At 45.5% G+C, this 23,385-nt stretch overlaps 1 protein-coding gene across 1 annotated transcript in view; it reads right to left on the bottom strand.

Annotated features, from left to right (window-relative positions):
- Nucleotides 1-218: 218 nt before the first annotated feature.
- cmtm4 (CKLF-like MARVEL transmembrane domain containing 4) overlaps nucleotides 219-23,385 on the bottom strand; it is an 82,015-nt gene continuing 58,848 nt past the window's right edge. The window contains exons 2-4 of the mRNA XM_043706536.1: nucleotides 22,965-23,141; nucleotides 5,794-5,892; nucleotides 219-3,360 (exon numbers count right to left, since the gene is read on the bottom strand). Of these exons, the coding sequence (XP_043562471.1) occupies nucleotides 3,184-3,360; nucleotides 5,794-5,892; nucleotides 22,965-23,141 (453 nt within the window). The 3' untranslated portion in view covers nucleotides 219-3,183. The remainder of the gene's footprint in view (nucleotides 3,361-5,793; nucleotides 5,893-22,964; nucleotides 23,142-23,385) is intronic.

Below are 23,385 nucleotides of genomic sequence, written 5' to 3'. Positions count from 1 at the left end.
GTGTACACTGGTAACTGTACTCATGTGGTGGAGCTAGAACAGAGCACAAAGGTTGAATGGCCTTCCTGCCCAGACAGGGACAGCTGCTAGGGCCTGTAAAGATTTTCAAAATGAAATTGGGTAAATAATACAATTCCTTCTGAAAGGCTGTTCAAAAACACACACAGGAATGGTCATACCAGCACAAAACACCACCTACCAATCATTTCCCAACAACCTTGACAAGTGAATTCAGTTTTATTTGTTAACAAGGGTACACACGAGAGGTGTGAGAATCTGTACCATCAAATGACATTCACAAAAACTAATTAAATCTAAACATATAGAAAAATACAGTTCAGAGGAGATGGAGGGACAAGTTAAAGGGTGAGGTGCAAACAGGAAAATAATCTCCAATACAAATTGTCACAATTCTGGACATGACAAATAAAACCTGACTACAATTAACACCAACCATTTAAACAGCATCATCAGACAGTCCTTGCCATGAAGAGATCTTTTCACATTTATTATTCTCTTCGGTATAGACCATACTTACTGTGTATCCTCCCAACAAGCCCTGCCCCTGTTCAATCCCAAAACAAGAGGACCTCTAACTTCTCCATTGAAGGATGAAGAGGGTGGGAGGGAGGCGGACAAAATGGGTGGTTCAATGGACAAATCAAAAACAAAAGCCAAAAATCACAAATCACATCTCTGATCCCCTCCTCAACACAGTGATGACTCGTGGCAACACACATCAGAAATTAAACCGAAACCCCAGACAGTACCTCACCCAGAAAACCAACAATGCAAAGGGGCCAATATAATCAAATGAACTCAGTGAGCGGGAGTGAACTGTAGGAAATAAAGATTGTCATCATTCCAGGGGAACAACTGCTCCCTGTGAAAGGCACCTCTGGTAAGACTTGAAGCAAAATTGACAAGACTATTGGAATGTTTTGTCAGGGAATCTTCCTTCTGAAATAAATACAAGATGGTTTAATCAGCGAAATTAACCTTTGACATAGAGAGAGGATGATATGATATTCACCCCCAGTACTGCAGAGCACTCACACTGCCAACTCTGTGGGGCAGAGGGATAATTGCAGGCTGCTGCTGGCATCTAGTGGCAGGCAGACAACACTACAAGTTCAGCTTCCCCTTTGACTCCTAATGACTTCTCTTTGGGTTAGAGTTTCATTGCTAACCCATCAACGTTGAGCCGGTACTTTGGATAATAAAAAAGCTGATACTTTTTTTAAAAATATAAACACAAAGGTTTTTGTTAAAAACTGGGAAAATTCAGGAGTGGAAGGGTTCCAGAAACCTTTGTGTTGTGTTTTGATATGAAGGTCATCCCAAAGCACTTTGGAGCCAGCAAAGTAACTTTTGAACTGCAGTCACTGTTGTAATGTAGAAAACTCAATACAGCCAATTTGTATACAGGAAGCTCCCACACAAAAAGCTTTCTTGGGTGATCCAAGTTGATGGGATGAATACAGGTCAAGAGCACTGGGGATAGCCTGCCCAGTCTTCTTCATAAAAAGTGTGTCATGGGGCTTTTAACAAACCATCAAATAGAGGCTCAGTCCAACATCTGGAGCAGAAGACAGCACCAAGGACAATGCAGCACTGCCTCTGCCCTGCACCATTGGCCTAGATATGTGCTCACGACTGTGGCTCAAATTGATATCCATCAGATCAAAGAGCTGAGGGAGATACTCACTGAACCAAGCCAAAAGCTTCTAGCCAATGAGACGTGGAATTCAAACCTTTTGTGTATCACTTTAAGATGGGATAGAAGCAAGCTAGAAAGAGTGGTCACCTTGTTGTTTAGGTTAGAGATGCAAGAAGAGCCTGTAAATGTACTGGCATGGATATACAGCGAATATTGAAAGGTCTTGGACACCATCTGTATTAAAGAAAAAAAGACTCTCACTGACAGAGGGCACTCAAACAAATCAAAGGTGATTCAGCTGCATTTTTTAAAAAAAAATTCTGATTCAGTGACTACTCCAAGCAAATCTAATAAATACCTCATTCTTAGCACATAATAGAAATGATTTAAGAATAAAAAAATGGAAATCAAATCAAGATATACATAAAATAGTCAGCATCAGGAGCTCTAACTTAACTTGGACCAAGACTGAACCCAGACAAAATGGAGGACAATGTGAAGTAAAGTGATACCCTGTGATTCAATATTAACCAGAGGTCACAGAAGGTTCTCTTTTAGTGCTGACATCTTGATAAATCTACAAAAGCGGTTTCATCAAGGAATGGAACGTACTACTTTAGTCATGTTGACTTTTTCCCGATTTTGGTCACCAGCATGAGTGAAAATAAAGCCAAAAGAAATTTTTTTTTAAAAAATGAAATCTTTGGATATCTTTTCTTTTTGTTTTCTTTTTACAAGCAACTTTGAAGAGAAACGAGATGGAGATCGATGAACAACATCTTCTGCAGGACGTGGAAAGAAGCACATTCGTGGATGACGCAGTCACTCAAACTGCAAATCAGGTGAAAAGAAATTATTTACGTGTTGGAGAGTTTGAACCTTCTATATACAAACAGACGGACACCCACACACATCCCTAACTCATTAACCAGCAGAATTCCCATTCTACAATGTCATTCAAAGCTCCATTCTGCGCAGTGCACAGTTTATTCATCATTGCATTAGTCCTTCACACATTAGACTGAGACAGCCCCTCATGCTAATTCTCACCATCACCCCTCTGAGGATCTTCACTCCCACTTCAAAACAAGTTTGCAAACTGTCCTTCAAACCCACTTCCCAATAAATAGAGCATTTTAATTCATTATTTAGCATCTGCTGAAAGTTGAGCATCTCCAATCAGGGCCACAGCAGGGATGAGGCACAAGGACCAGGTTTGGACATCACTCCATGCAGCAGGAACTGGGCCAGGAAGCACTGCTCAGAGCCACACAGCCTTCCCTGGCAACCATGTGCCCACAGGTTAACACAAGACGACTCCAAGCTCTGATATTCCATCTCTCCACGGTTAGCCTGACCTTCTACAATATTCCAAACTGTAAAAGAAAGAAAAAAAATTGCAAGTGTCTGCTCTGAAAATGTCAGATGTTCAATTTTTCAGTTGCCAAGTATTTCACAGCTCAGACACTCCTCCCTCTCTCTCTCTCGCTCTGTCCGCTGCAAAGGGAATCCTGTTCCCCTCTTCACCCTTCCAAGCGTTGGACCTCAGGCCGACTCTCCACCTCTCCCCGAGATTCCGATCGGGCACGCGTGTATTCATTGGCTGGACCCCCGGTTTGGCGGCGGGCACCTAATCTCCAAATCTTAACGGCCAGGTACGTGTTAACCGCGTAGACAGCCGCAGCCAGGAACCCAAATACCTGATGAGGAATGGACAAGGAGGGAAGGAAACAGAGGAACAATTAAGGACCAATCCCTCAAGGCAAAAATGCACAGTAAGAACATCAAAGAGTTCCACTTCTTTAACAACCGCATTATCTCAGTGGAGCAGACTCAAGGGGCTGAATGGCCTTATAGTCACAAAATATGAAGGAACCAATGCAGTCCTCCACTTTGTCATGTTCTCACCGTTGCAATGTAGGAGATGCAGCAGTCAATTTGCGCACAACAAGCTAACAACGGCCCACGTGCTTTCCATGATGTTGCCCGAGGGATGAATATTGACCAAGACATTGGGGACGACTGTCCTTCAAAATAACGCTGAGGTCTTTAACATCTGTCTGAACGGGCAGACCGCCCCCTCTGGCAGTGTGGCACTCCCTCGGTATTGGCACGAGGAGTGCCAGCCCAGATTTGGTGCTCAGGCCTCCCAGTTGAGATGCCACCATCTCAAAAGTGTCCTAAAACTTTTGTTCCCTCTCACTCAAAGTGAACCAAAATCCCTCGCAATGTATGTACTTAGTGGCTCTATAAATCCAATGGAATATTGGCCTTTGTTTCAAACGAAAACAATATAAAAATAGGAAGGTTTTTCTAAAACTATACAGATACTAATCAGACCACAGCTGGAGTATTTCCTTATCTAAGGAAAAATGCACTGGAATTGCAGGCAATCCAGGGAAAGTGCACTCGGCTGATATTGAGGGACTGTTTCATAAGGAGGGGGTGAGCAGGTTAGGACAGAACTCATCGGAGTTTAAAGGAATGCGAGGAGTCCTTTCTGAAACATACAAGATTCACAGGCAGCTTGACGGGTAGATTTGGACCAGAGGGCACAATTTCAGAATAAAAGGATTACATATTTAAAACAGAACTGAGGGAGAATTTCTTCTCTCAGAGGGGAGTGAACCTGTGGAAGGCTGCCCAGTTTGGGTCATTCAGTATATTCAAGGCGGAGAGAGAGACATTTTTAATCAGCAAGGGAATCAAGGGTTATGGGGGAAAAGTGGAGCCACGGATGGTTAGATAATCCATAATCTTGTTGAATGGCAAGGCAGATTCGATGGGCTGAATGGCCTACTTCTCCTCCTACGTACTATAGTCTTTAAAGGCTGGCCGCTCAGATGGAAAGTTCCAGATTGTGAAGGGGGCTGGAGATCCCCGGAGTGCAGACCTTCAAACTGAGGAGATTCAAGGGAAGCTTAATGGAGGTGCTCAAAATGAAAGTAGGTTTTCACTGTGAGTGAGGAGAATGACTGGGGACAGGAAGAGGAGGAGAAATGTTTTGTTACAGTGAGTGGCCCTCAACTGGAATGAGCTGCTGGAAAAGGCTGGTGCAAGAGGATTCGATTGTAACGAGGTCAGCCAGGTGGATCTCAGAATATGAGTTCCCCACTTGGGGCTGTTAACCTGGGCCAATGAGGGAGGCCTGGCTGACATATACAGAGGCACCTTGATGACTGAAGGTGGGACTTGGGGGTTGTCCTCATTTCCCTGAAAACTGGTTGAATGGTAGGGTTTGGGGCTTGGCTTTGCCACTCCTTCCCTTGTAAATTGCTGTTTCTCTGTATACAGCTGTGAATGTTAATTGTTAATAAAATAGCTAGGAAAAAAAATACACAGAGGAATCTCGATTGTCCGAAGGACATGGGCGGGTGTATTTTATTCAGTTAATCAAATCCAGATAATCGAATGCTGAATAACGTTGTTAGCTAAGCATCGGGACCTTCCGATCTTGCCCGATAAGCTGATATTTGGATAAGCGAATGCCGGATAATCGAGGTTCCTCTGTAAACAGAAGTGCCAGGGGTTCTGCTCTGTCTGAGAGCTGCCTCTGAGAGAGCTGGATCAGTGTCAAGGACTCACCGTGTGTAAATAAAGAGGGACTTGGTGATGGGATACCAGCCTCTGTGGAGTTATTTAAGAAACTTACAAAAAGGGATAAATAGTTAAAACTTTCCAGAAAAGTACGGGAAAGAGCAGGAGAGTGGACAGCTTTTCTAACCAAACAGACACAAACTAGCAGCATCTTTCAGAACAGAGAGATTCAGTCAGCCAATCATTCGCGCAGTGTTTATTGCTATCTTCTGAGGTAGTTATGTCTGTTACATGATATGGGGAGGGAGGGATTACACTGACAGCTCAAGCAAGGGGTTATCCTTTACACGGGAGCTTAGACAGGCCGGGGCAGGGACCCTGGGGTCGGGTGCAGGCCGGGGCAGGGTCCCTGGGGTCGGGTGCAGGCCGAGGCAGGGACGCTGGGGTTGGGTGCAGGTCGGGACAGGGTCCCTGGGGTCAAGTGCAGGCCGAGGCAAGGTCCCTGGGGTCGGGTGCAGGCCGAGGCAGGGACGCTGGGGTCAAGTGCAGGGTCCCTGGGATCTCTATGGTCTGGGGATTACCCCAGGGTAACTTACCACAGCAGCGATCTCCCCTCCCCTCTTCTGATTCACAGCTGCGAGCACAATGGAGGCAATGAAGAAAAGGATAGCACTGACCACAGTGTTGATCAAATCCTGAGAAACAAACAGACAAAGTATTCACTAAAACGGAGAGAGTTTACAAACTCCATCTCAACAGCAACTCAAAACAAAGCGAAACACCTTAAAGGTCATCACTGGAGCATAAATCAGGAAATTCCTCATGGACACATTGGCCTATTTCAACAGCACATATCTGCATAAAAACGTGACTTCAAACCACATAGGGAGACAGTCAGTCAGATGATGAAATGCTTGATCAAAGAGGTAGGTTTTAAGGAATGCCACAAAGCAGAAAGAGAGGTTTTAAGCTTTGGGAGAACTCTGCAGTACCAGTGTCATAACTGTCTCAGAAATAGTCCTGCCTATTTCCATTCAGGGATCTGTGGGCTTTCCTGAGTATTGGGTGTTTGCACCAATCTGCACCACCGCACACTGCCCTCAAAGGCTAACACACATCTCCTCCTGGGAATGTGCCTTTGTAAAGGAAGCCTGGGGGAAGATGCAGTGGGTTGTGTTGAGGTTTGTCCTGAGCAGCTCCGTGACGCGGGACTCTGCTCTACCATCTGTTCCCCGGGACGCACCGAGCCAAACATCGACTGCACCGGAAGGACCATCAGCTCAGTGAAAGACGCTCTTTGATCTGCCCGAAACTTGTTGGTATTACAGAGCAAGGAGTTGACCCTGACCCAGTGTTACAGACTGACACACTCCAAGGTCAGAGCTACGTGCTGAGGGACACACTAAAGTTCAGAGCAGCCGCAGCCGAGGCACAGTGGGGAAAGACCACCATCAGAGCTCTTCCTGCTGAAGGGAAATGGGAAGGTCCAATAACTAAACAGACCCCAGTGTCTCAAATAAATGTCAATATTAGTTTTCTACGTAGAAGAGAGGTCTTTGGTTTTGTGGATTTGTCAAAGTCCAATGTTTGTTTGTTTACTCGATATTAAAGTGTACAGAATGCAACTCCATTTTTGGCTATGTCTATATAGAGATTATTTATGAATAAAGTATATTTTTAAAATGATAACATTAAAATATTTTAAAAATAAAAAATTTAGAGGCTGCTCTCTTGGATTGGATTGCTTCTTCTCAGTCACATATCTGGTTTGACCTTAGGAGAAAGTGAGGATTGCAGACGCTGGAGATCAGTCAAGAGAGTGGTGCTGGTAAAGCACAGCAGGTCAGGCAGCATCTAAGGAGCAGAAGAATCGACGTTTCGGGCAAAAGCCCTTCATCAGGAATGAGGCAGGGAGCCTCCGGGGTAGAGAGATAAATGGGAGGAGGGTGGGGTGGGGAGAAGGTACCCGAGAGATGCGGTAAAGGTGGAGGTGGGGTAAAGGTGATAGGTCAGAGAGGAGGGTGGAGTGGATAGGTGGGAAGGTGGATTGATAGATGGGACAGGTCATGAGGATGGTGCTGAGCTGGAAGGTTGGAGCTGGGGGGGAATGAAGAAACCGTTGATGCCCACAGGTCCCAAGGTGGAAGATGAGGCGTTCTTCCTCCAGGCATCGCGTGGTGAGGGAGTGGCAATGGAGGAGGCCCAGGACCCACATGTTCTCGGCAAAGTGGGAGGGGAAGTTGAAATGTTCAGCCACAGGGCAGTGGGATTGGTTGGTGCAGGTGTCCCGGAGATGTTCTCTGAAGCACTCTGCTAGGAGGCATCCAGTCTCCCGATGTAGAGGGGACCGCATCGGGACCAACGGGTACAATAAGTGACATGTGTGAAAGTGCAGGTAAAACATTGATGGATGTCACCTTCAGGAACTCCAGAGAATGGGGTAACACAAGCCCCAATAGTATCACAGAATTGTTAGTGTAGAAAGGTGCCACTCGGCCCATCGTGCCTTCTCCATCTCATCAAATGAGCAGCATTACCTAGTGCCAGCTTCCTTCTCGCCCCTACCCCCAAACCCTTACACATTGGATCATCATTTGGATAAAAACAATTCCCTTTTGAATACCTGCATTGAACCAGCCTGCACCACCTTTCCATGCCCAGCATTCTCGACCCAAACTACTCACTGGGTGAAAATGTTTTTCCTTATATTACCTTCAATTCTTTTGCCATCACTTTAAATTCACGCCCCCTTGTTCCTTTTACAAGTGGGAATAAATTTCCCCATCTACAGTACTCTGTCCAGCCTGATCATAGTTGTGAATGCCTCTATCAAATCTCTTTCCAGGGAGAACAATCCCAATGTCTTCAATCTATCCTCATCACTGAAGTTTCACATTGCTGGAACCATTCTGGGCAGCATGGTGGCACAGTGGTTAGCACTGCTGCCTCACAGCGCCAGAGACCCGGGTTCAATTCCCGCCTCAGGCGACTGACTGTGTGGAGTTTGCATGTTCTCCCCGTGTCTGCGTGCTCCGGTTTCCTCCCACAGTCCAAAGATGTGCAGGTCAGGTGAATTGGCCATGCTAGTGTTAGGTAAGGGGCAAATGTAGGGGTATGGGTTTCCTCCCACAGTCCAAAGATGTGCAGGTCAGGTGAATTGGCCATGCTAAATTGCCCGTAGTGTTAGGTAAGGGGCAAATGTAGGGGTATGGGTGGGTTGCGCTTTGGCGGGTCGGTGTGGACTTGTTGGGCCGAAGGGCCTGTTTCCACACTGTAATGTAATCTAAATCTAAAATCTAAAAAAAAATCTAATCTAAATTATTCTTGTCAATCACTTCTGCAATCCATCACATATTTCCAACAATGTGCCACCAACAACTGTACTTGACATTCCAGCTGAGGCTGAACAAGGGTCTTGTACACTGACTGAGCACAGAAAAATCAGACATGGCCAACAGGAGAGCTGGGATTTCAGAGGGTTGCAGTACTTCAGCTGAGGCGGGGAGGGGCAAGACAATGGAGCAATCTGAAAATAGGGTGAAGAGGTCTAAAGCAGAGGGTCTGTGGGTCTAGGAGCCAGTGGGTGGATGGGTGGGTGAATAGGAGTTGGTGCAAGACAGGGTACAGATAGTAGAATTATGAAGGAGTTCAAATTCGCAAAGAACTACCCGTCTAACACTCTGGCTCTACTTCCAAGAGCTATAGCCCCAGGCAGCATGAACCCAGACTCAGTGAGTCGTGCTCTCTCCTCTGGGTTAAAACACCTTTGCAGGGATCTGTGCACAAAGTACAGATTGAATGAGGGAGTACTGCACTATCACAGACACAAAAAGGACCTTCCTCATCTTCAAGATGGCTCATCAAAATCCAGTTAACTACTTTCAATGCATGGCCCTTATAATGTAGAGAAATGCAACAGCTGACTGATGCACAGCAGGCTCCCATGAACAGTCCTGAGATCATAGCGGATAACACAAGAGAACAGATTTCACACCAAACAGAACAAGGGAGATGATTCTCTGAATAAGGAAAAGGAGGAGGTGCAACGAGACCTGGCTGTCCTTGTACACCAGTATCTGAATGTAAGCAGGAAGCCATAGAGTCGCAGAGGCATACAGCGCAGATCCAGACCCTTCAGTTCAACCAGCCCATGCAAACCATGTTTCCAAACTAAACTAGCCCCCCCCTGCCTGCACTTGGCCAGTATCACATTAAGGTGGGTAAAAACAATGACTGCAGATGCTGGAAACCAGATTCTGGATTAGTGGTGCTAGCACCACTAATCCTGTATCACATTAAACCTTTCCTATTCATATACTTATCCAAATACCTTTTAAATGTTGTTACTGTACCCACATCCAGCATCTTATCTGGCAGTTCATACCATTAAAACAAAATTGCCCCGGCGTCTTTAACTCCTCTCACCTGAAAAGTATGCCCTCTCGTTCCGAGCTCCTCTACCCTGGAGAAAAGATCTTTGCTATTCACCTTATATATGCCCCTCAGGGTTTTATAAACCTCAATCAGATCAGACCTCAACCTCCTATGCTCCTGTAAAAAAAGGTCCCAGCCTATTACTTTTATAGCTCATATCCACCATTCCCAGCACCATCCTGGTAGATCTTTTCTGAACCCCCTCTGGTTTAGTAGTATCCTTCCTATAGCAGGACGGCCAGAACTGGACACAGTGCTCCAGAAGAGACCTCATCAATTACTGCACAACCTCAACATGACATCTAGCAAGTGGTGACAGCAACAACTGCTAGGTTGGCCTCCATAGAGAGAGGATTAGAGAACAGGAGGAGGGGTGTGTTACTGGAATTAGACAGGGCATTGGGGAGACCATATCTGGACTATTGTGTAGTTTTGGTCTTGCTACCTCAGGATGGAAGGAACACAGCAAAGGTTTCCCAGACTGATTCCTGGGATGGCAGGACAGATGTATGAAGTGAGACTATATTCACTGGAGATTACAGGAATGAGGCTCGAGGGTGGTGGGGATGCTGGATAATGATTGGGGGAGTTCAGAACAGTCTAAAGATACCGGGTAGCCCATTTCAGATGGAGACGAGCAATTTATTCACCCAGAGAGTGGCGAGTCTGTGGAACTCTCTGCCACAGAAGAGGAGAAAGTGAGGTCTGCAGATGCTGGAGATCAAAGTTGAAACTTTATTGCTGGAACAGCACAGCAGGTCAGGCAGCATCCAGGGAACAGGAGATTCGACGTTTCGGAGAAGGGCCTGTGCCCGAAACATCGAATCTCCTGTTCCCTGGATGCTGCCTGACCTGCTGTGCTGTTCCAGCAATAAAGTTTCAATCTCTGCCACAGAAGGCAATTGAGATAAAAACATTGAATGTTCGCAAGAAGATGTTAGGTATAGTTCTTGGGAGAAAGTGGGAGCAGGGGACTGAGTTGGATGATCAGCCTCGATCCTAATGAATGGCAGAGCAGGTTCAAAGGGCTGAATGGTCTACTCCTCTTTTCGGTATTACTCTGACTCAGCAGTCACTGGGCAGGGAGGGAATTCAGCCTCCAAAATGTAGTGAACAGTGAGAACCTAAAGTCTTTCCACAAAGAGTGCCTGGGACGGAGGCCAAAAAGGAATCAGACGTTTCAATTCAGTGTGTGATTAGGCCAGGTCTCCAAAATCACTGAACATTACAAAGGGAGACTCTGGGTGGCTTTGGGATGCTGGAGAGACTGTTTTCAAAAGGGGCTGAAGAGTCTCAATAATCAGATGCTGAAAAATGCGTTGCAGAAAATGTAAAGGCAGAGACGGAAATCCAGGAGGCACATGGACAGCAGACGCACACAGAGTTCAAAATGTGTGCAGCAAAATACATCTGGAATTTGCTTCAACATAAAAACATAACCACATTTTGATGAAACCTTCCAAATGGAATTGCTGACATTCTTGTGGTTTACTTTAAAAGGGACCCATAGGAACATGTCCTTAAACCTAGTCCAGCAACATTTGTGCTTGAGAATCTGGTCTCACCTCAGCTCAGCTCAAAGAACAGCAGAAATCAGGGTATGCTCCTGTTGCACTGAGGGCTGTATATTTCCACATCAGGGTGGTGAGTGCCTTGGAGTGGAACTTAGAGGCTGATGCTCCCATGTACCTGCTACCCTTACCCTTCTAGGTGGAAGTGGCCATGGGTTTGGAAGGTGCTGTCTGAGGATCTTTGGTGAATTTCTGCAGAGCATCTTGTAGATGGTACACACTGCTGCTACTGAGCATCAGTGGTGGAGGGAGTAGATATTTGTGGATGTGGTGCCAATCAAGCGGGCTGCTTTGTTCTGGATGGTGTTGAGCTGCTTGAATGTTGTTGGAGCTGCACCCATCCAGGGCAAGTGAGGAGTATTCCATCGCACTCCTGACTTGTGCCTTGTAGATGGTGGACAGGCTTTAGGGAGTCAGGAGGTGAGCTATTTCATGCAGTATTCCCAGCCTCTGACCTAATCTTGTAGCCACTGTGCTTATATGGCAAGTCCATTTGATTTCTGGTCAATGATGACCTCCCAGGATGTTGATAGTGCCAGGGGAGGGGGTGGGGGAGGTTCAATGGTGGCATGGCACAGTGGTTAGTTTGTCTCTTATTGGAGATAGTCATTGCCTGGCATTTTGTGTGGTGCGAATGTTACTTGCCACTTGTCACCTGAAGTGTGGATATTGTCCAGACCTTGTTGTATTTGGACATGGACTGCTTCAGTATCTGAGGAATTGTGAATGGCACTGACTGCACAATCAGTGAACATCCAAACTTCTGGCCTTCTGATGGAGGGAAGGTCATCGATGAAGCAGCTGAAGATGGTTGGGACTAAGTCACTGCCCTGAGAGACTCCTGCAGAGATGAACCTGGAGCTGAGGTGACTGACCTCCAACAACCACAACCATCTTCCTACATGTCAGGTATATCTCCAACCACTAGAGAGTTTGCCCCTTGACTCCTGTTTTGCTAGGGCTCCTTGATGCCACTCAGTCAAATGCAGCCTTGACATCAAAGGCTGTCATTCTCACCTCCCCTCTGGAATTCAGCTCATGTCCTTGTTCGAGCCAACGTCTGGAGCAGGGTGGTGGAACCCACACTGAGTATCAGTGAGCAGGGAGTGTGAACACAGGAAATACTTTAACCACTGGGGGCAGAGGTGTGGAAGACACAGACATGGGCTGAGATTTTTGCAGAATCAGGTCAACATGGGAGCTTACTGAAAATGGTAACAGATCCTGATCCCAGAATCCCCAGCTTGGGATTTCTGTCTCCACAGGCTCTAGTTAAGGGTTGGGGGTTGGGGGGGGGGTTGCTTTCCGGTCACAAGTCTCCATCAGCATTCCTGAGCCCTTGCTGGTTTGAATACAAGGGTAGGCTGGGGAGCCAAGTTTTCAGAGTTGGTGCTATACAACCTCTCCGAAATCATGAACGGCATGAGGGAACCATTCGAAAATCAGGTTCAACAAGCCCGCCTCATGCACCCTCTGCCACCCCCACCCAACCAGCCCAACCCAAACACCGTGCCAAACTACTCACCCCCACCTTCCCTCCCTCATGCTGGCTAAGCAACCAGTTGATTATTTCCAAGGCAAGACCAGCATTTATTGCCCATCCCTAATTGCCAAGAGGACAGTTAAGGGACAGCCTCATTGCTGTGGGTCTGGAGCATTGGGGGAGCACGGTGGCTCAGTGGTTAGCACTGTTGCCTCACAGCACCAGGGACCCGGGTTCGATTCCAGCCTCAGGTGACTATCTGTGTGGAGTTTGCACATTCTCCCAGTGTCTGTGTGGGTTTCCTCCCGTTTCCTCCCACAATCCAAAGATGTGCAGGTTAGATGGACTGCCCATGCTAAATTTCCCATAGTGTTCAGGGATGGGTAGGTTAGGTGCATTAGTCAGGGGTAAAATGTAGAGTAATGAGGAATAGGTTTGGGTGGGATACTCTTCGGAGAGTCGGTGTGGACTTGTTGGGCTGAAGGGCCTGTTCCCACACTGTAGGGATTCTATTCGTGAACCAGATGGGTTTTTACAACAATGTTTTCAAACTCACTATTGCAGAGATTAGTTTCTCATTCCAGATGTATTTATTGCCAGCAGCAATGGTGCGATTTGATCCCAGATCGCCAGGGCTTTAACCTGTGCCCCTGGATTCCTTGCTCTTTTATTTTAAACACCCACTAACCCCAAACAGATGGAACTATATTCTCTCCCTCTACTCTCTCATAAATCTCATTATCATTTTAAAGGCTTGATCTGAATGCGTGCTTTGTCTGATAAACAGTAAATAGAATCAGGAAAGGTCTGGATGGCTTTAATATGTTGAAACGTTTTCATTGTAAAGCCATCAATATTGAACAAAGGGTTTCGTCATTATCTTCTAAATGGGCAGCACGATAACAGTTTCTCCTGAATAGCTGGGTTCAAATATTTGAGAAGTTACTGACTAACGCAGTTAGGTATTAACCAAACTGCTCAGCTCCTCAGATAGTGAAGCAGCCCCATATCCACTAATGGCTGAGAGACAGGGTGTGGATGATCAGGTTAAGGTTAACCCAGATCCTAATCCTGACCCTAGACCAATCGCAGCTTCTCCAACTGGCAGAGTGTAACCAGCAGTATTCTGGAATGGTCTCTGCCCTAGTTATTTACCAGGTTTCATAATGACTTAGACAATGGGACAAAACTCCAAATCTGCCCATGTCCTCAAAGAAAGATGATAAACATTGCAGATGGAAGGGTGAAATGCCAACAATGTTATGGGATAAAGTATAAAATTAATCAGAAAAACCACAAGTGGATATTAATGTAGACAATCATGGGGTCAATCTAAATGGAGACTTTCTAAATCGTGAAAAATACAAACACTGGGAGGCTACAGAGAGCTGGGGTGCCGGAGCACAGATCATGAAAATATCTTAGGATAGGTACAGAAAATAAATCAAACTAAAAAGACGGATGGAATGCTGGCCTTTATATCGAGAGGATCAAAATACGAGGGCATAGTCATGTTTCAGCTGTACAAAAGCTCTGGTTAGGTAACGCTGTTCATCACTGCAAATATTACAGGCCACAAATGTTCAGGGAGAATATCCTGGCTTTAGAAAAGTGCTGTGCAGATTCACCAGAACGATACCAGCACTGAGGCTTAAAATGGGAGGTTTGTATTCCCTGGTATCTGGAAGGTTGAAGGGGGAGTTAATTTACATTTTCAGCACAGTAAGAGGGGAATATCTGAAGTGGATTAAAATAAAATACTTCTGTTTAGGAATTCTTAAAAATTCACTCATGGGGTGTGAGCATTGCTGGCTGGGCCAGCATTTACTGCCCATCATTAGTTGCCCCTCGAGAAGGTCGGGGTGAGCTGCCTTCTTGAACCGCTGCAGTCTGTGTGCTGTAGGTAGACCCACAATGCCCTTAAGGAAGGGGTAATCCAAGGAGCTTTGGTGAATTTCTGCAATATATCTTCTAGATACTATACATTGCTGCAACTGAGTGTCGGTGGTGGAGGGAGTGGATGCCTGTGGATGTGGTGCCAATCAAGCGGGCTGCTTTGTCCGAGATGGGGGTCAAGCTTCTGGAGTGTTTGTTGTAGCTGCCCCCATCCGGGTAACTGGGGAGTATTCCATCACACCCCTGACTTGTGCCTTGTAGATGGTGGACAGGCTTTGGGGAGTTACTCACTGCAGTATTCCCAGCCTCTGACCTGTGATTATGCAGTGAGACCAGTTGAGGTTTTGGTCAATGGTAACCCTCAGGATGTTGATAGTGGGGCATCCAAACCTGGGTATTGCCCAGGTCTTGCTGGATTTGAGTATGGACTGTTTCAGTATCTAACAATCATGAATGGCGCTGAACATTATGCACACAGTCATTTGTTAATTTTAAGGCCAGGTTTTTGGATTTTGGCCTTTCAATGTTGATGGATAAAAGCAGGTTTTTTTATAGAATAGAATATCTGCAGTGAGGAAACAGGCCCTTCGGCCCAACAAGTCCATACTGACCCCTCTGAAGAGTAACCCACCTAGACTCATTCCCCTACCCTATTATCCTACATTTACCCCTGACTGCAGATCACCCTCAATCTCACGCAATAGAAGGTTGGGTTCAAGGGGCCGAATGGCCTCTCTTGTTCCTTTATCGATTGACATTGGTGAACACATCTACACAATAATCCCTTGGCCCTCTGTAATTCACGTTCCATCTCAGGCTGAGGATATAGTTGTATTAAAGGGGTAATGGGGTCAAATAGAGGACTGTGGGGTGAAGCACTTGAAACATTTCATGTCATGACAGGGTTAACACAGAGAAATGAATTCCTCTGGCAGGGGAGAAATGTAATGGGATAGAATACATGAGTGTACATTGTGGACTGGGTGAGTGGAATCAATATTTGAGTGTACAGAATAGGGAAGAGGTGTGCAAATGATGGGATGATTTTTTAATATATAATTTCTGTATTAAAATAGCACTATGGGATGGTGACTTAAACACTTCTCATTTTCTTTTGTAAAATGCAAGCGACAATAAATTAATGTTCTGTTTTGCTGTACATGAGCTGAGAAACAAAAATTAAATGGTTAAAACTGTACTTTCACCTATTTAAGGTCTTGGCTTCTATCACGGTTTTCAGGAAGTTAAAAATCACACAACACCAGGTTATAGTCCAACAGGTTTAATTGGAAGTACGAGCTTTCGGAGCGCTGCTCCTTCTTCAGGTGGTGAAGGAGTGGCGTTCCGAAAGCTAGTGTGCTTCCAATTAAACCTGTTGGACTATAACCTGGTGTTGTGCGATTTTTAATTTTGTACACCCCAGTCCAACACCAGCATCTCCAAATCGTGGTTTTCAGAAAGAGAGAGTTCCAAAGGCTCTCAACTCAGGAAAACAAAAATATAATTTTTGTCATAAACAGGCAACTATTTATTTTCAAATAGTGACCCCCAATTATATTTTCCCATGAGGAAACATTCATTCCACATTCACCCCGTCAATACCCTTGGCCTTGGGCCTCAAAGGGAACTGAGCATAAAAATAGGGAGATTGTGCCAAAATTGTACAAGGCACCAGTCAGACCACAGCTGGAATACTGTGAACTGGTTTGGGGCTTTTGTCAAAGGAAAGATATACTTACCTTAGGAGGCAGTCTGAGGAAGGATCCCTAGGCCAATGCCTGGTATGGAAGGATTTCTTTACAAGGAGAGGTTGACTAGATTGGGCCTGAACTCACTGCAGATTAGAAGGTTGAGAACTGACCTCACCGAAACATTCAAGATTTTTAAAGGGGCTGTGATGTAAAAGTGCTGGTGTTGGACTGGGGTGGACAAGGTCAGAGGTTACACAACACCAGGTTATAGGCGAAGATGAGGACTGCAGATGCTGGAGATCAGAGTCGAGTGTGTGGTGCTGGAAAAGCACAGCAGATCAGACAGCATCCGAGGAGCAGGAGAATTGCGTTTCGGGCATGAGCCCTTCATCAGGAATCCTGATGAAGTTGCCCCATGTTCTTTGTAAACTTTACTGCTGTAATCCCCTCCATCACTACAACTTTCTCCAACTCTAGCATCTCCAGAATCCTCAATTCTAATCACTCCATTTCATTACCTTATTGAAACAAAGATTCTGAGGGGGCTTGTTGAGATAGATGTTGAGGATGTTTCCACTAGTCAGGAAATCTCAGACTAAGGGGTATATAATTACAGAATAAAGGGACGTTGATTGAAAACAGCAATTTCTTCTATCCCAAAAGAGTTGTGCTGTGAGATCATGGAGTGTTTAAAGAAGAGATAGATTTTGGAAATAATCAAGGAGTGGAGGGCTATGCTGAGCTGGCACAAGAGGGGGTGTGGTCTTGGGCAAATTGCCAATGATCTTGTTGAATAACAGAGCGCACTCAATGGACTGAATGGCTTACTTCTGCTCTTCCTTATTTTCTTGTCTTATAATCCATGACAAACATACCTTCAGCTGGCCAAATTCCAATTTACAGAACTGCAACCTTAAACCTCTCCACTTCTTCCCTAAATATGTTTCTTTATTAATATTTTGGCACCCTGTTCAGAAACATTATGACACACTTCAGGAGAAGGTGGGACCCGAAACTGGGTGTCCTGGCTCAGAGATAGGTACACTACCACAAGAGCTTTCACGAAGTTTAACTCTTCAACCAAGAAGGCAATACATAAACACTAGGTGTTGTTGTTGTTGTGTCAAAGTCTGTTCCACAATTGTGAGCAAGTGGATTCCTTAGTCAGGGCCTCACCTCCAAATCAAGTGGTTAATATCATTGAATCCCTACAATTATAGGAAATTGGAAACAGGCTTTTGGCCCAACAAGTCCATACCGACCCTCCGACGAGTAACCCACCCAGATCCATTCCCTAACCCTATTATCCCATATTTACCCCTCACTAATCCACCTAGCCTACACATCCCTGAACACTACGGGCAATTTAGCACAGCCAATTCACCTAACCTGCATATCTTTCGACTGTGGGAAGAAACTGGAGCATCCAGAGGAAACTCACGCAGACACAGGGAGAATGTGCAAACCCCACACAGGCAGTCACTCGAGGCTGGAATCGAACCCGGGTCCCTGGTACTGTGAGGCAGCAGTGCTAACCACTGAGCCACCATGCCACCCCTAGCTGCCCCTAATGACAATTCTAAATAACAGGGTAGACACACAATGACGTCAGGTAGGTGAAAGTGAGGACTGCAGATGCTAGAAATTAGAGTCAAGATTAGAGTGGTGCTGGAAAAGCACAAGTCAGGCAGCATCCGAGGAGCACGATAATCGACGTTTCAGGCAGGAGCCCTTCATCAGGAATGAGGCTGGAAAGATAAATGGGAGAGGGAGGGGCTAGGGTGAAGGTAGTTGAGAGTGCATTAGGTGGATGGAGGATGGGATAAAGGTGATAGGTCAGAGAGGAAGGTAGAGGGGATAGGTGAGGATCATCTGCTCCCAGGACAACCAGTTTCACCACAGAACATACCAGATGGCCTCCTCCTTTAATTTCCCCTCCCACGTGGTTGATGATGCCCTCCAATGCATCTCATCCACATCCCGCACCTCCGCCCTCAAACCCCATCTCTCCAACCGTAACAAGGACAGAACACTCCTGGTCCTCACCTTACACCCCACCAGCATTGCATCATCCTCCGCCATTTCTGCCACCTACAAATGGACCCCACCACCAGGGATATATATCCCTCCCCATCCCTTATCCACTTTTCGCAAAGACCGTTCCCTCCGTGACTACCTGGTCAGGTCCGTGCCCCCCAGCCACCCACCCTCCCCTCCTGGCACCTTCCCATGCCACCGCAGGAATTGCAAAACCTGCACCCACACCTCCTCCCTCACCTTCTTCCAAGGCCCCAAAGGAGCCTTCCACATCCATCAAAGTTTCACCTTCACATCCACCAATGTCATTTATGGTATCAGTTGCTCCCGATGCGGTCTCCTCTACATTGGGGAGACTGGACATCTTCTTGCAGAGCACTTTAGGGAACATCTCCAGGACACCCGCACCAATCAACTCCACCACCCCGTGGCCGAACATTTCAACTCCCCCTCCCACTCTGCCGAGGATATGCAGGTCCTGGGCCTCCTCCACCGTCGCTCCCTCACCACCCGACGCCTGGAGGAAGAATGCCTCATCTTCCGCCTCGGAACACTTTAGCCCCAGGGCATCAATGTGGATTTCACCAGTTCCACATTTTTTCCCTCCCCCCACCTTACCCCAGTTCCAATCTTTCAGCTCCGCACCATCCTCATGACCTGTCCTACCTGCCTATCTTCCTTCCCACCTATCTGTTCCACCCTCCTCTCTGACCTATCACCTTTACCCCATCCTCCATCCACCTATTGCACTCAACTAGCTTCACACTAGCCCCACCCCCTCCCATTTATCTCTCCACCCCCAAGGCTTCCAGCCTCATTCCTGATGAAGGGCTCCTGCCCGAAATGTCGATTTTCCTCCTCCTCGGATGCTGGCTGACCTGCTGCGCTTTCCCAGCACCCTACTCTCGATTCTGATCTCTAGCATTTGCAGTCCTCACTTTCACCTACACAATGATATCAACAATGGGCATGATTGTAATGAAACAAATTACAGCAAATCCTCCTGATGACATGATGACTTGGATTTCAGATTAACTTATTTTAATACCAATATAAACATTGACTTCAAACACCAAGAATGAAAACCACTTTGCTTCAGCATAAACATGCACAGATTAGTTGTCCAATTTGGCTTTTTTCAGCAGTTCAGAGACTGCAAGGCAAAATTATTTATGTTGGTATATCTGCTCAAAGTGACTCTCATCCCAACTCTCTTCATCTCACCCAATTGTTATATCCTTCTTCGTGTTTACAGAATTATCCTAGAAATATATTGATAATTCTTGCCTAACCAGTGTCCAAGTAAGGACATTTCTTTGGAATTTACAAAAAAAAACTGCAAGTACTCAGCAGGTCCTGGCTGTATCTATGGAGAAGGAGGATCAGAATTAATCATTCAAAACCCTGCTCTTTTGCCCAGTTCAGATGAATTGCCATCTTGATTTCTCCACAGACGTAGCCAGACCTGCTGAGTATTTCTGAGCACATTCTGTTTCTCATTTCAGATCTTAATCAGGTCAGAGCTGTCTCAGCTTTCTGCTAAAAAAAAACAGGCCCTCCCTGCTCATTTTCTGAAAATTGGAACCTCTCAGCTCAGGTATTGTCAGTGACAATATTTCTCGCACCTTCCCCAGTGCTGATAGCCATTTTATAAAATGGAGATTTGAAGCCATATTCCACTCTGTTATAAATTTAACAGAACCATTTGAAATTTACTAACCATTCATTACAAATAAGTAGGTTTTTGCACAGCCATGGTCTCTTTTGTTCCTTTCAGAGGATCTCGCCTGCTGTGCCAAACTCAATCTCGAGAACCATTTTAAAATCAAATTGCTTGGTAATACAGGGTATAAATCTCACTGGAAAGAGGGAGATTCTGTTGAAGCTTTTTAATCCTTCACTGCTCAGGACACCTGCAAGAATGCCAAACCTCAAATAATCACAACAGTCTATACTACAGGAAAATAAACAAAAGGTGCTGACTGGTTGGCAAGTTGACCCCAATTGGCTGAGATGTTGCCATGGAGAAAGCAACGGGGAACTACATTAGCCAGGATTAGAGTGGTGCTGGAAAAGCACAGCAGATCAGGCAGCATCCGTGGAGCAGGAGAATCGACATTTCGGGCAAAAAAGCCCTTCATTGAAACGTCGATGTTCCTGCTCCTCGGATGCTGCCTGACCTGCTGTGTTTTTCCAGCACCACTCTAATCCAGACTCTGATCTCCAGCATCTGCAGCCCTCACTTATGCCTGACTACAGTAGCCAGGTAATTCAAACAAGGTACAAGGTTTGAACATGTTTCTCTTAAAGAGAGTGTGGGACCCCTGCCCATCAATGTAATCACTTCAGGCAAATGTAACTGAAATGTGTTATGACCTCAGTTCATTATTTTTTCCACCTGGCACTCATCAGGACAGGAGCAAGAATGAAAAATTTCAAAAAGTGATCATGAGAAAAGGCATTTTGATTGGCTGGCAAGTAGAATCGGATTGGTCAAGACACTCCACACCAAATGCACAACGTTTCATTGAAAAAGATGCAATGTGTGGATAGTTTCCTGTTGTAGAGGACCTTGTGTATCAATATGTAGCATCCAGCAAGTATCAGTGAGCTACACCGCAATCCTAGCTGATAACCTTTAGCTGGTTGTTGGTGTAAATCTTAGCAAACCTGTAGAGCAAGTGCTATCCTATCAAATGAGCAGCTAACTGCATGTTCCATGGTCTGAGCTTTGTAAGCATGGGCTGGTCAAGTACAGTCAGTACACTCTGTTGTAAACAGCTGAAATGGTCATGCCACTTGATACAAATGCTTCAGTCTTTGGGACATATGACCTACCTACCTGTCACCACACAGGCACTAAAACTGATACACCACATTACTAATGTATGTGGGATAGGTAAAATATGTTTTTGATTAGAGTAGTGCTGGAAAAGCACAGCAGGTCAGGCAGCATCCATGGAGCGAAAATCGACGTTTCAGGCATGAGCTCTTCATCCTACCCGAAATGCCGATTTTCCTGCTCCTCGGATGCTACCTGACCTGCTGTGCTTTTCCCGCACCACTCTAATCTTGACTCCGATCTCCAGCATCTGCAGTCCTCACTTTCACCTAAAATATGTTTTTGCCTTGATGGCAGTGTCCTGTCCATGCAAACTAATACTTGTGTTCCTAGTGCATGAGACAGCCAGCTTCACATGATACTCAATTGTCTGAGATACCTCACCTTCCCGGGGTTATCGGAAGCTTGTGGGACAGAGGGAGGGTTCATGACTCACATGATAACAGCAATGCTTCTTGCTTCAGCATAAAGACTACACAGTAACCAAAGACTTGCTCTCTTTTTTTACAAGGCCGTAGGCCAATTTTATACTAATCAGGAGCTGTAGAATTCCAACGTGTACACTGACCAGGAGGAGCGGGTTTGTGGTGGGCAGTTTGTGGCGAACCCATTAAGAGATTTCTCAACACACACCAAGTAAAGGGTCTCTGAGTTCTAAAGGAGGATCATTGCATCCGAAACATTAACTAATTTCTCTACACAGATGCTGCCAGATCTGCTGAGCTTTTCCAGCAATTACTGTTTTTGTTTCTGATTTCCAGCATCTGCAGTGCTTTCAGTTTTTACGAGGGCTCATTAGACTGCTCCATTTCAGAATCTGAGCTCAGGATTGAGCCCGCTGAGCTTCTGATTCAAGTAGAGTGATCATCATCGCCGTAAATAAAAGTGATAGAAAGCAATATTAAACAGGGAGTTAGTGTAGCTGTTAGCACACTGCAGATGGTTCAGCAATTGCTCCATGTTATGGGATGTACATTGGAAAATTTGAGGGACTTTCCCTTTGGTTTTTAGGACCAAGGGTAACATCCGCCAAGTAAACAAAAATGCACTCACATTCCTAAGTACAGCGATTAGGTGAAACACTTGCTTAAACTGTTCAAATGTTTGATACACTTTGCCTTACTAGGATAATGCGAGGTAGCAGGAGTACATTACAGATCTGAACAGGATGGTGTTTGGTCCGTTTGCGAGAGTTTATGTGGCACACAGCAAACCATGATCTCATCAGGACAGCCACTGTCCCACCGGATGGCAATGATGGGCCAAGTAAACAGCTCAGCAGATCAGGAGACTGGTTAATAGATGAGCTATTTGACTGGAGATGCACTCCTTTACAAGGGTCCAACCACTAGGGCAGAAGGTCAGAGTTCGAGTCCTATTTACTCACAAAGTGTGTCATAACATATCTGAACAGATAAAAATTAAACAGGTAAATTAAAATAACTACACTAATTTTTGATAATGAATTAAGTTTGTAACAAGGCTCATTCATGCTTGTTAGAAATGACATACATTATTCCATAGGGACTCATTCTCTGCAAATAAAAAGAATAGGTTCAAGCCTTTTGCCTTTTCAGAATCATCCAGGAGTTTGGAGAGCCTGCAGTTCCCTTTACTTTCTCCACAGCAACATCCCACCCATGCCAACCAGTGCCCTTTAGCCTACTGTTGTGACAGCATGAAATTTGGCATTCTTGCATGTGTCCTGATACATCCAAGATGAAAAAGGTTCAGCAACAAATCTCTCACTTCAAGATTCCAGTTCTGCACCACTGTACAATGCTCTGCAACCCCTCAATTCTGCCAATCTTACCGTCAAGTTCCAGTTGATCTGCGGTACTTTTGTGTGAAGGTTCAGACTGAACATCAGCAATAGAACTCCAGTCACCACAAATGCCGTGCAGCTGACAAACTCAAAGAAGTATAGACCCCCACATGGCAAACACTCCTTCACCGTCTCAATGCAGATGAAAGCTATTAGTGCCAAAATCTGAAAGGAAAATACACACTTTAAGAATAAAATACTTTGCTCCAGGCATCAATATAATTCTCAGCCAGCCTCAAAGGGATCTCCCTGAGAGCTATTTTTTGGCTTTCTAGTGTCTCTCCTCCCCCCCGCCACCTCCAACATTTCTCACAAACTATTTTTTTAGGCAATGCAGTCACACAGTAATGTATCTGTGATGATACAAGGGATATGTCTCAGAAACAGAATTAGAAGAATTCGTCAATAC

Source organism: Chiloscyllium plagiosum, chromosome 17 (assembly GCF_004010195.1).
Source record: "Chiloscyllium plagiosum isolate BGI_BamShark_2017 chromosome 17, ASM401019v2, whole genome shotgun sequence".
In the NCBI taxonomy this organism is placed as follows: domain Eukaryota; kingdom Metazoa; phylum Chordata; class Chondrichthyes; order Orectolobiformes; family Hemiscylliidae; genus Chiloscyllium; species Chiloscyllium plagiosum.
This window is presented reverse-complemented; position numbering and strand designations above follow the sequence as displayed.